Source organism: Battus philenor, unplaced genomic scaffold (genome assembly GCF_028537555.1).
Source record: "Battus philenor isolate CCGP_79_NKW_IND1 unplaced genomic scaffold, ilBatPhil1.0.hap1 SCAF_2, whole genome shotgun sequence".
Lineage (NCBI taxonomy): Eukaryota > Metazoa > Arthropoda > Insecta > Lepidoptera > Papilionidae > Battus > Battus philenor.
Window position 1 is genome coordinate 2,381,330 of NW_027181682.1, and position 14,365 is coordinate 2,395,694.

General features: G+C 36.1%; 1 protein-coding gene across 1 annotated transcript in view; it reads right to left on the minus strand.

Annotated features, from left to right (window-relative positions):
- The window catches only part of NFAT (NFAT nuclear factor), a 121,287-nt gene extending 107,028 nt beyond the window's left edge, over nucleotides 1–14,259 (minus strand). Inside the window, exon 1 of the mRNA XM_068764691.1 lies at nucleotides 13,768–14,259. Within this exon, the coding sequence (XP_068620792.1) occupies nucleotides 13,768–13,846 (79 nt within the window). The 5' untranslated portion in view covers nucleotides 13,847–14,259. The remainder of the gene's footprint in view (nucleotides 1–13,767) is intronic.
- Nucleotides 14,260–14,365: the final 106 nt, after the last annotated feature.

The window sequence follows — 14,365 nt, forward strand, 5'->3', positions numbered from 1 at the left end:
GAAACGATTGATTTTTAGACACGTAACATTCACTGACAGCAAATTAGCTAAACATTCACTCCTTTAAAGCTATTATAACTCAACCAATCACCCTGTATATCGAGGTAATGAACCGTCCTTTCGGGTACTCGCAAAAAAAGCAATGCCGAGAAGTTTAGACAGATGCATCCTTGTGGATATTTATTGGTCTCACGGTGCATCATCATAAATGAAGACAGAGTCAAGGTTCCTCCATGTGCCGACCTCATCATCACCAACATGTAGTCTGATAGACGGCTAGTGCAATAGACCTCCCTCAAACATCATCACGATGATCTAAATTATCACAAATACAGTTTTTACTTAGTTGTCAGAAAGTTGTGCGAAGTTGACAGTGAAATTCTGAACCTGTCTGCGAACTGGATCATCGATATAAAGATAAAAGTTTTATCGAACTATAATATTCCTTATCGCTATATACAAAAGGTGTACAATCAAATGAACGCCTTCATCTAGTAACTTTCTATTTAAAGTATGATAAAAAATAATTAGTGTGACTCAGTATACACTGTAATTATATTATTTAAACATCATCCTGTATATATGAATTCAATAACACTTTGTTTGACGGTACAGTGATAACGACAAATTTACGGGGGTATATACATTCTTTATATATTAACTCAGCACTTATGGACTTTTGCGCAGACTAACCAGAGACATTTCGGAACACCTGATGAATTTGCTGCTTCTGTAAAATAACTACACAATTAACACACATACATAATTTCTTAGCAAATACTGTTTGTAGTTTTGCTTTGTATGTGACATATTTTTGAAACAATTGCCGATATGTATACCCGACTTTTTCAGTACAAGTATCACAAATATATATAAGTATGTAAAGTATTAATGAATCTATTTCGCATATTTCCAAGCCACATAGTCAGTTAGACACGTCTCACGAGTACAAAGTGTTGAAAGCTTTCGTTTTTCAACAAGTTTTTATTTCTAATCAACAATATATTCACCTTCGTTATCAACAACCTTTTGCCATCTAGTAAACCATATGTAACATATATATATATTATATATTAAAGCGAAAGGGTTACATTTGCGTTGTCCACTTTCTAATCGCCCTACTTGACAATCAATACCTGTGGGGCGTGGGCTCAACGTTGGGAAACGTTTATTTAAAATGACCACATATCGTACCCCATTATAAAAATGACTGAAGAGCCCTATTTGACAGAAACTAGAATCAGATTAAATCTTCCTGTAATGCATTCTTCAATTAAAAACTACGAGCGTTGTACAAAAACCCACAACAAACACAGACGCATGTTTTTTGTAGTCACTTTCATAATATATATATATATATATATATATATACTTTTATAATAACTTCCTTCGAAATTATTGAATACACACAATAAATTTAAACTTTATTGGAACGTGACAGCTTGCTGTGACTCGTAATTATTGCGGTGTGATATACAGAATGCGCTGGATCTTTGATCCCTGTTTAGTAATCTTTTTATTTGTTTTGTCATTGTTTCGACTAGAAATCATTAAATGTTCTCAGTGAGATAATTATAAGGTAACAATTGTAACTAACTTTATATTCCTAAGTTTCTAAGCTTGTACTTTTTTACTACCTTTTGTTACTGTTTATCTCTAATAAAGTAAATATATAAATATCCCCCGTACAGTAATTGGCGCAATTCATTCCCAAGCGCAAAAAAAAGTTTCTTTTCAGCCAATGGACACTCACTGGAATGCATAGAGCTTACCCAAAAATCGTCACGATGACCAATCCTGTACCCCTTGCATCCAGGGACTTTCCCCAACTCTATGTACCGACTAAAACAATTAATTAGACATTTTGTGTGATACGACCGCAAGAGGGCGCTCTCCCACACAATCCACACAGATAAGAAATTTGTGAATGTACCAGCGTCACAATCATTCATGCTAAAAATTGATTTATTATCATTTCCGCCCTTTCATGCATCCAATTAGATAAGAACTGTACTATAAGATAATGCACTACAAAGTTTCATACCAATTACATGTTCGACAATATGTAAACTAGTGTTTCTCAACGTGGGATCCCAGGTCCACAGGGGGGGCAATTTGATTGGGAAAGTGGGTTCGAAAATAGTCTTTTTTACAGCCGATGGACGCCCACTGAAATAGTACCCGCGACCTACGATCACAAGTTTCAATCCTTTCCTCTAGGCTACCACTGATCAATATAGATATAATTAGAAAAGCATATATCAAAAAATTAGAGAGTAGTAAAATGTTTCTGTTACCAAATTGTTAAAATACAGAAATATAAAATAAAAATTGTAAAATAGCAGAGTCCAGAAGGAATGGCGAAGGATGAGATGCGATGTTTGAAAAGTGACAAGGTATAGATAATAATGAAAAAGAATGTGATAGAAAAAGATGAACTAGAGACGAATAATCCTTTATCTGAGAGAAAATAAAAATCATTACGAAATAAAATTATTAAGAAAATTTTTTTCCCTCAACCCATGACATCATCATCAACATATCCGACTCCAAAAAACAAGTCCAAAAAAATAATCCAGGACACAACAGTCTAGATATATTACTAGCTATATCTGATATTTATTTATTTATTTAATTCATTTAGTACTCTTTACACGCTAGGACATATATATAGTTTCATAATAATAACGAAAGACTACAGTGGTTTATATAAATATTTTAGCTCTTTTATATGACAATTCTTTCACTGTTATAATAAATGGGTAATATATAAATTGTAAAAATAATATGTGTCAATGTATAGATCATTTCTCAGCTAAAGCACACCTAATAAAAATCACACTGTACAGTGATCACTCTAAAATATATAACAAAATTATTTATCATACCTAAATTTAATACTTATTTTTGTCTTGTCATTAACTTCTGGCAGTACAAAATTTGCAGCTAGTAAAATATAATTAAATTATTTACTATTATGACACTATTTATTTTTGAGTAGTGAAAAAATCTCTTTAAAAGTTTTACACCTTTCAATAAGTAATACTTAGTATCTAGCCTAGAATTCGTAATGCGAAAATTTAAAAATTTTTTATAAATATATAATGTAATTGGAATGCGTGAATGCAATGTATACGTATGCTGAGAGAATGATATAAAATATGAAGGAAGAGAGAGAGAGAGAGAGGGGAGTTAAATTAGCAATATTTATATCTCTGTCCCAAAATATAAGATTGAGGGAACGAGATAAAAAATACAATTGGAAATGTGTGTTAAAAGTTTTTTTTTATTATTATTAATTCTAATTTGTATCGCTGGTGTTTTTTTTTTACAGTATGTATTTATCTTTCGCTTTAACTAAAAGAGGGTTGCCGCTATTTGATATGGATCTTTCTTCTCCCAGCTGCGAGGCACGACAGCGTTTTATATATTTTTTTTACACAATTTTCACTTACAGGTAAATACAGCTAAAATTTATACATATTAACAATACAATTTGGAATACACAATTATATATTAGTTGCTACATTATTTTATTTAAAGTTTCCAAGTTGTGTCTGTGTTAAAAGTAAGTTAGTTCCTTTTTTAAAAATTCACTCCTCTGTAACATCTATAACGAATGACCATATATTTTATAGTGAAATAAAATACATAATATAAGTGCTAATAAGCGTTGTTGAATAAGATAATTGTAGGCTTAGATAAGCGGTTTATCTTGCGGCCTTGAGATAATTGTTAATTATTTTTAAAGGCACCGGCGGCGACGGTGGGGAGCAGGTGGCGATCCGTTCGGGGCCGGCGAGCCATATGCCGCCGGCGTGCCTCCTATCGATCCGTAAACACGGCCCGGTGACCCCGCCCGTCTGATAACGTCCGATAAGTCGTTCACTCCGCCCGAGAGCTGCCACTTAACAACCGAACATCTATTGAACACTTATGACACCCCAGTACTTCCATGTTTACAACTAATCGATTGAGGAAACATATTTTTCAATCTTTATCTATTTTCAAAATTTTAAAAAAGGAACATTGATGGAATATTGCTGGCCACTAGAGCAACAATACTTTTTAGTAGTAAATGACACTTATTTTGATCCAAAGGGATCACTATTATATATGGACCACTATTTTTAGAGCACTAATTTTATTTAAAACAAAAGCCAGAGCTTAAAATGCGACATTTACTTCTTGGTAGGCGTTTCCGTACAAAGACGATTTCGGAGTTTCCTAAAGAAGATTTTATTGTCTTCATCAAAATCGCATCTATCGATAACATTAAAAGAGAATGAACGCCGCCGCAAACGTTGAAGTTCTAACGGCACGGAGCGGTTGACACTCCCCCCGTCTCGTCGCGCGCATACCTAAGGCGCGGTACAGCGGTTACGGTAGCACTATAGTACATTTCTAGAAATACAATGTCGTCCCTGATACTCTGTATATCTACTTCAGTATACGAGCTCATCCTAACATCCTACAATTGCAACTGATCGATCCGAGATTAGACTATTTTTATGACCCCTACTATTGGGGGCCACACGTACTCCTAACTAGTTTGGGATAGAGAATTTTATTTTTCTTTTAATAATTTTTTTCGCATTTTTGCGCTCTTTCATGTGTCTTAGGATCTTTCAATCCTGGAACTGGACCAAAACTGCGTCTACCTCGATACTGCGGTGCAAGCGATAGGCTGAAACGGCGTCCGGGAAGAATTTTCACGTTGTCGATGCCGTAGTACCTTCCATATACCTCCTATTCCATTCGACAAGCGTCCCCAGTCTAAACGGTCACTTGACGAGAGATTGGACTCTCGGGCACTCTTGAAATTGAAAGTTAAACGCTTAATGTTTAATGCAGAGTTTCCCAACGTGGGGCCCATGCTCCATAAGGGGGGAAATTTAACTGTAAAGAGTGGGCGGACAGTTCGGAAATGGACTGGACATTAGTTAAACCTTTTTGCTTTAATTTTTGATTTGGACTCTCTCTGGATTTGGATTCTCTCTGAAGCCTTCCGCCCTTACCGTCGGGTCAAGCGATCTTAGACCTCAGCGATGGTCGAAAGAAAATTCTACAATACAACTGCAATATACCGTGACATGGGAACGTGTTACTACACTCCGCGACAATAGTATAACCCACCCCTCGAATTTTTTTTATATTTACTGTAAAACTAAATACAAGTAAATAAATTCCTAACGCGCCAGCATTGTTTTCTTGATTCTAGTACTATGGTATATATATAGTTACGTTTCGATGCTGCTTTGTTACGCAGCGGCGAAGTTATTGGTTTGATAGCGCGACAAAAGTATAACCCATTCGTCTCATTGGCTCAAGCAGCTCGGTGCACTGGACATGTCAATTCATGTTTATATTTGTTTCGTGTAACTCGTAAGTTCTTACGTATAAATAAATTGTTTAAGTCAATATTTGTCTATTTTTTATTTAAAATGCTACGGGGAAAACACTTAAACAAAACTGAAATTAATATAATTAAAAAATTGCATTCTGAAAATTATTCTAACGCCAAAATCGCAAAAATCATCAACAGAAGTCATCGTGTTGTGCGAAATTTTTTAAAAGATCCCGACAACTATGGTAAGAAAAAACGGACAGGTCGACCGAGAGCAACTACACCACGAGAAAGAAGGTCAATTCTAAGAGTTGCGTGAAATTCTACGCTTACCGCAAGACAAATCGCAGCGGAGGCTGGTGTTAGTACTAATTTAAGAAACGTTCAACGCATTATACGTGAGTGTGAGCATTTATAACGTAAGAAATTACCAAAAAAACCACCGTTGTCTGCGAAACATAAACTAGTTAGATTACAATTTGCAAAAGATCACGTTCAATGGAAAAAAAGTGGCGAAAAGTTATTTTTTCTGATGAAAAGAAGTTTAATTTGGATGGACCTGATGGTTTTAATTACTATTTTCACGATTTAAGAAAATATAATTTTATATTGAGCCGTCGGCAAGCCGGAGGTGGTAGTGTAATGGTATGGTCTGGCATTGGATACTCAGGAAAAATGGATATTAAGTTCTGTTCTGGAAAAATAACTAGTAAACAATATATAGAAGTAATAAACGAGCAAATTAACTCTCATGCAGTGCGAATTGCTGGTCCTAATTTTATTTTTCAACAAGATAATGCCAGTATCCATCGAGCAAAGGTAGTTAGAGACTACTTTAGTGAAAAAAATATTCAAGTTCTTGAATGGCTAGCATATTCTCCTGACTTGAACATAATTGAAAATTGTTGGGGAAATTTATCACGAGCTGTCTATCGTGGATCAAGACAATTTACTTCTGTTGAAGAGTTAAAAAAGGTCATAGTTGATGAGTGGCAAAATATAAATCAAGACGTAATTAAAAAGCTATATGACAGTTTACCGGACCGAATGATTGAGGTGATAAGTAAAAGTGGTGGATCTACTAAATATTAGATTACATGAATGATTATTGTTTGTTATATTTTTCTCGAATTTTTATTTAAATTTCATTACCTGGGTTATACTTTTGTCGCACTGCAAAACCCAATAGCATTTGTATTTGGTTAATTATGCATTTAATAAATAATGTATTGATAGTATAATAAACTTACTAACACCCAAATTTTGTGTATTAGTAATATATTAATATAACTATAATTCTTTATCAGATATAAAAAAATTAGGGGGGGTGGGTTATACTTTTGTCGCGGAGTGTAGTATAGAAGCAAGTTTCCTTACGAGCCGTGTCACAAGAACTAACAAAATAGTCTCATTCACAAGTACTTCGTTACAAAGTTAAATGTCAGTTAACTATAAAACAAGGCAATCGTCACAATGACGTAACGAACAGCCGCCTAACTGGGTTATCAGTTATCAGGCGCCGGATTTGGTTGTTTATTGTGAACGAACGAGCGCGCCGTAACAAATATTGGACAGTAAAATATTATGAAAGTTATCTGCTGCCTGAACTCAAATATTGAATTTGGAATGTGCTCGCGCGTCCGCTGTACGTACCTCAGCACAACTTCAACTTATTCCAATAACAATTCAAAGTGAATCGAAAACTACACAAACTCTTTGGAATTTGGCCTATTTTTATCTCTAAAGCCCTCAGAGATTCACTGCCTCCTCGAATCAGAGATAATTGGAGACCAGTGGCAGAACCATGACCTGCACCAGAGTAGCTTAAACAATTGTTCGAAAAAAATGTTGTAATTTATAGAGCACATCAAAATTAAACACGATGGCCGTTGGTGCCGAAATAATCCCGGCCAGTAAACGCGACGTGGTTTGATGTTCGTGGTGATGATGATACAATAAACACGCGTTTACTTTAAGGAAATTATATATTGTGATAAATTAAGGACTTCGACTGTACCGGATGGAAAGACAGTCGGTTGCAGTCGATTCCCAGCTGGAAATATAGATCCGGTAGTTTGGACTAGAGTACTCCTACCAATGACCAATATCCTGTCTACTGATCCTTGGTGTCGGTATTTGTAGCAGCTATTTGGGTAACTAAAGACATCGGACGGTATCGTTTGCCTGGTTTGGTGTGTAAACAGGCGTTCAGCGTCGCACGGTGTGATTGGTCGTGTCACCGGTCTGGCGAACGCGGCCGTATGTTGGATAATAGCACAATTAGGATCGTCAACGACAAATCGCTGACTTGCAACCATGAGGTTCATGCATAGATAATACCCACCGCATCCGGATGTAATTTAGATTTGACCCAGTGATAGGAATCAAAAAGTGAATGTGCCGACAACTCGGGTACCAGATCCGGATAATATGAGATCCAGCTTACCTGGCGTCCCGAGAGAAGATCGAATCGTTATTGATTTCTTGGTGACGTACGGGAAGTGAGTGATCCTTACAACTCCATCACCTGCTTGGAGAGTTAAGCAGTGGGGCACTCGCCTTAAAGAGTACTGCTGTCAGATACGGTGGAGGCAAGACCTGCCGTAAATAGATCTCTGTCCTTCGGTACTGTACTAACCTAACCTTTGCTAACCTGTGAGAGGATATGTAACTTCTGTAATAACACAGAGGCAAGCCTATAACAAACTTAATGCTTACATTACGCCTCGGGCGATGATGAGCTAATGTATTTTTTTTACCAGAACACCGCTCTAAGCCTTCACTGTTTGAATACGTCCGTCCGTATCGCCTCCATCTATGGGTAGTAATTAAAAAATAAAACTACATCAATACCTCGCTTTGCGTCGTTCCGTTTTGCGTTTTTTTCGAAGTTGCGTCGCTGCTAATTAGTACTAATTTTCACTGTGCGTCGTTAGGTTTTCGAGGTTGCGTTGTTTTGGGTTCGAGTCTTTAATCTTTTTTGAAATTTTCTTCTTTTTCTAAAAGATGGCAACACTTTTGTTTCTAATTGCACCATGCCATCAAATCTCGGGGATTCGCTTTCTAACTAAAAATCAACGCAATTTGAATACAGTTTTATTTTCACTTTGTTTTGCTAATTTTGGAGTTCAGTTTCAATTACGTAGTGTGGTGTGCTTTTTGTAAAAGAGAATTATATATTTATAAATTTTTACGTGTTTTTTCTGGTTACAAAAAAAGTAAATATTATTCCAATTTATTTATTGGCAGAGTTACATTATTTTTATTTTTTAAATATTTACTTTGTTAAATTTTCTTTTTAAAAAGTAGTATTTTCGACGCATAGTGAGGTATTGGTGTACAGTCCAAATGACATTTGCAGAATGCCTTCGCGAAGGTAGAGCTTAGAGGGCGTTTAATCTGAAAACCTTTTTTACGGAAGAGAACTTCGCGGGTTCTCTGGGCGACTTCGGCTCTGGTAAACCCACAGTATCAAAAGTTCAGTAAGAAAAGTACCAATATTTAGCCAGTTCCGGACATGCAGTGGTAGTCGTGCAATAAAATGCACCGCCCGCCAGCCCGCTGATAAATGCGTATGCGGCAAACAATGCGAATCACACAACCGCCACCGCCAAATCACTCAACACGTGTTTCACCCCTCCACGGGGCATCTTCAGGAGTTATGTTACACCGATTAGTGCCAAACACAGAGTATACGTACAGGTATAAGTATAAGCACAGGTAACGTCTGATTCCATTAAAAAAGTTCAGTAGTTAATTCTAGTATAAGAAAAACGATTTATTTCACCAAAAACAAAATGTTGCAATATAAAAAATAGTGCTATTCGGTAGGCTATTTGTTTTGCGTTACGAAACGAAACTATTTCACTAAAAACAATATAATAAAGAGGCTATTTTGTCTGCACACATGTCGGCGGGGACACCACTGAAGCGACAGAGACGCCACTTTGATCTCAAGCAATAACACTGGAGCGGTATAAACTTGGCAGATAAACACAGCGACTAAATATATCAAAGTGATAACTTACGTCTGGATATTATAATTAAACTGTTTGTTGGTTCGGCGACGTGCAGTGGGCGTTGGTTAAATTTAACTGCCCTCTTTAACTTTAGAACTTCAGTAGCAATAGCCTGGAAAGATCATGTGATGAAATGTACTCTACATATATATACGCGGTGATTATCTATACGTATGAAAACTTTCAAACTGTAAATGTTTACATCTAGAAATATAGAGTTGTAGTGTTAAAGAACGGAAAGATATATAACGTGATCCATGAAAGAAAAGTATGGTAAAAAAAAATGAAATGTAAAAAAATTAATAAAAGATAAATAAAATCCTTGTTCCCTCACAAATACAGGTGAAAGGAGAGTTGAAATATGTTTAGATCATTTGTCTTCTAGGAGCTTTAAAGTTTTCACACTAATTTCTATTAAATGTCTAACATTAATTGTTTTTTTATATTAAAATGCAACAGGACAATAATTTCTGGCAACACTGACTAGGTACAGATATTAAACAATATTTCTGTAACTATTGATTATAGTATTAGGTTTACCATACATTTATTGACAGCAAATTAGCTATACATTCACCTCTTTGAAGGTTTTACATTTATAAACAATAATAAACATAAAAATAGTAAACAAAAAATTCGTTCTCGGACTGAAACTACATAAAAAAGATGTTGCTCTGCTCTATACATTTGTGTCCCCGTGGACTCGTTTGTTATTATTTCCTTATGCGTTACCGGAAATATTGTCCGGAAAAACATTAAACCTATTAAAACAGGTTTAGAAAATTCTTGACAACTATGAATGTTACATTTTTAATGACAACTTTATGGTATTTTATTTACACTAGTTTATGAGTATACCTGTATTAAAAACAGTTTTAAATCCGCCATTCACGTTATGCATGTACGAGTAAGGATGTCTGCATGTGTGTGTATAAGAATGTACACAGGTAACGTACAATTCTAGACATTGGTCCCCCCCAAAAAAGACACCAATAATACAGGTTAGAAGCTGCTCGAATCCAGTAGTCTTCCAGCGACCTAAAAGCCGTATCTCCATCTTGTTGGTGGACGTTTTAAACTTGATGATCCGCTACATTTTTTCCACTCTTATAACCTCATTTCAAGAAAAATACACGTCTATGTTTGCTTAGCATTCTTCTTTAAACATAGCGCGTCTGGAATCATCCTAGCTTTGTAGGATTTAATTGTAGGATTCTTCCTAGGGTAGGTAAGAATAAAAACACGAAGTCCAAAGTATAAATGTATATATTCATCAAGCTTAGTCCATATTTATATAGTTTTAAAACTATGAAAACAATGTTCAACCAAAAAAATCGTCAGAAAATCACAAGTCTACTTGTTAAGAAATCTAAGCATTGTAGAGCGCCCTCTTTCGTTCTTTTTGTGGGATTCCCCTTTTCGATGCGCCGCTGACGATGACGTCATATAACTCCTACACCATTACAGGGAGGCCCTATTTGATTCTTGTTTGCATAAAATTATACTCTACAATGGTTCTTCTCGTGACGTACACGGTTTATTACTATAAATAATCATAAATGGATATAAATATAAATAAATACGGATATCAGAACACTAGGAGACAACTAGACCTTCACAGATGTGTTACAAAAAATTTAAAAGTATATATAAAATATGTATAACAAAATTCTGCATACACATTTCAGATTTACGTCTGAAGAGATTTAAAACTGACATTAAAAATATTATTGGTAAAAGTATATTATCCTATCTAAAAATACTGAACTAAATTTGTTGTGTGGAATTAAATGTGGTCGATGCTCACTGGGGAAACTTATTATTGTCGCGCACTCTTTATAAAACTAGATTTGTAAAGAGGAAATGTGGAGTATCTCGCTGGCATTTAGCAGAACTGCCTTCCGAGCTGATTGTAGCTTTCTGTAGGGACAAAAATGCCTACATTTTATATTGATTGACGATTCGAAAGTGCTTGTTACAGCCTATTTGAATAAAGAATATTTTAATTTTTATCTTGTCGATTACCACCGTGTTATAGTATAAAGGTGTGTCAACAAAAAGTTTTTACAATTATTTTCAATCACCCCATATAAAATGACCATTCTGAGATATGTTAAAATAATTAACACCTTGTGTAACCTTGTTGAGGTATTCACTGGATGAATGCCGCTACGAACCGGGTTCTGTTGTAATCTGTGGGAGGCCTACGTCCAGCTGTGGACATCTTATGACTGTACAATACACTAATACCTCACTTTGCGTCGTGGTTACGTTCCAAAAAAACACGACGCAAATTGAAACGCCGCAAAGTGAATTAAGATTTTCTATAGCAAACCGTGTAAAGATCGAAGATAGGTTCCTGGGTTAAGAAAATACATCATAGCGAAAGGGTTAAACTCGTGTCGGTTACCTTTTAATTGCCCACTTTTGAAATCGAATTGCCCTCATGTGGTACGTGGGTTAGTTTTGAGAAACACTGCTCCATAATGTTATCTGCATCAGTTCAGCCACAAGATCAAAATCATAATCATCTCCGATATCTGCTGCTCTGTTATCACTCCGCCGTCCACGCTCGCGGCGGAGTTCATTGGTGCTCTTACTTCCTCTGCCCCCACCTCTCCGCCCTTTCCTAAGGCGCGGTACATCGGTTTCGGTCGCACTATAGTAAATTATTAAAGTCACTTTTTTACTTTCTTAGCTCCTAAATAACTACACTACACTTTAAGTACTTTGTATTTTTTTAAATGTACATATTTGTAAATACTTCTATCATTTGATGAAAGCCTTCTCTATTTTTCCAATGGTTGTATAATCAACGTACATTACAACGGCGCGGTACAGCGGTTCCGGTAATACATACTGTAGGCGTGCGTCAATCGTTTGCCTGGATATTTAAAAATCAGCTTTGTAAAACCCTTTGTATATATTGCAATAGAGCGGGATTTATTTGATGCAACAACAGAATAATAGATTATTCTGATGCGGAAGCGGTTACGAGGTCGACCCGTCACTTCCCTGATTGCGCTTTGCCAATACGCACGGTTCATGACGTGGCAAGGCTGTTCTGTGGTCCCGGGTTCGATGCGGCTGGAAGCAGGTTACTAAAAACTCTTTGGAATGTTACATATGTCGAAACACTTTTACTTCAAAAGATGCCGATAGATGGCGTTAGTAGTCAATTGCCTCGCGCAATCATATGATTTAGGGAAGACGCAAGGTCACAGCTTTTCACACTTTCCGAAGTAGGTAGTAGTGTAACCAGGTAACCGACCAATTCAAGGTTCGTTCTTTTTGGGCGTCTTCGTTATGCTAACTGGGCATCATCAGCGAATAACAGCCCACGTAGAGGTCACCCTACGTGCGTTCACCGAAGTGATAAAAGCTCGGTGGTATCGATATCCAGTGAAAAGTAGAATGTAGTGACCAGAGCTTCAACGGGAGCTCTAGAGCTTTGCTGCCTCAAAAGCTGTCTTATGCTAGGCGCCCTCCACGCCTTAAGTAGTAGAGTCCAGGCCAAAAAAAAATGTTCGGATATATATATATATATATATCCGAACGATGGATTAAAACTGTGGTTTAAAGTGACGACTCTCTACCGCCTATTACTTGTTATTTATATCCACCATTAACACTAAATAATATTCGTTCTACCTCCAACTAACATTTGCGTACAGACGCTGTGTTATATTATTTACAAAGTACTTCTTGCCAGGAATCGAATCCGCTACTTACAAATTAAGGTCAGTATGATAAAGATTGATATTGCGAAGGAAGAAAGGAGAATGTGATGTGCCTGCCTCATATAAGGTAAGATGAAAAAACACAACCGAAAATAACAATTCTCAACCACTAATATTATAACAAGAATTAAAAAACAAACTAGCCTTATTACATTATTACGACTAAATCAATCACAGAAAACAAACAAAATATGTTATTTATATATTCATTATACATTAAATGAGAAATGCTTCCAACACAATACGTGACCATTAATGTAAACGAGAAAATGATCGCAGCTCGAAACTAGAAAGCAAACTATAACTGATAATATAATTACACGCCCTACATACATGGTATTTGTCTTAATTATAGATAATATATTAAAAACTTTATAAAGTATCCAGATATAATAAAATAGACTTTTATTACAACATTAAAATAAAATTAATACAAAAAAATCTCTCAACTTCATAAACATCTTGTTTACACAACCGATTAATAACCTGTCAAACAGTATCTAAAAAATGTGTACACAGAGAGATCAATTGTTCCTTATTTCCTCGTCGAACGCTACAATCTCTTATCGCGACATTATAAAACAAGAATAGTGGATAACTATTAAGTGTAATGATAATCGCAGCAACAATAATAAACGGGGATGTAGATTTAAATACGTACCTCTTGCTACATTCCCTTGTCCGACCGGTGCTCCATTCACTTTGATACGCCTTCCGTCCGCTGTGCATTTCAAAAGCATATTTCCAACTCACGTTTCGCGATCCATTCAACACTTGATTACAACAACAAGCCGTCCTGATCATAACACGCAGTTCCTATAAAGTCAGGCGCCCACCGATCGGTCGTGTGTGACGTCAAAAGTCAATTTGTAACCACTGGATACGACACAAAAACTAGTTATCTCACTGTCTTTCAGTGATTACATCGCTAAAATGCATGTAAACGTTCACTTTGCACTGCCACTAAACTTGTTATACACTAGATTTTTAGCTACGATTCACGAAATCACTTGCCGTCTCGAATCACGGATACAACATGTACACAAATTCTTATGTCCATTCCACTTGTTCGTTTACATCGGCGCGATGAAACTGAAGCAGAGCCGTGTCGTCGCAGTGCGCACGAGAGTCTGACGTCTTGCGTCAATGTAAGTCGAGAGTTCGAGAACTAATGAAAACACAATGAAGCTAGCAACGATTCGAATACAAAAACAAACATGTTACATTAAAAATATATTTTAAATTATTACATCAAATTT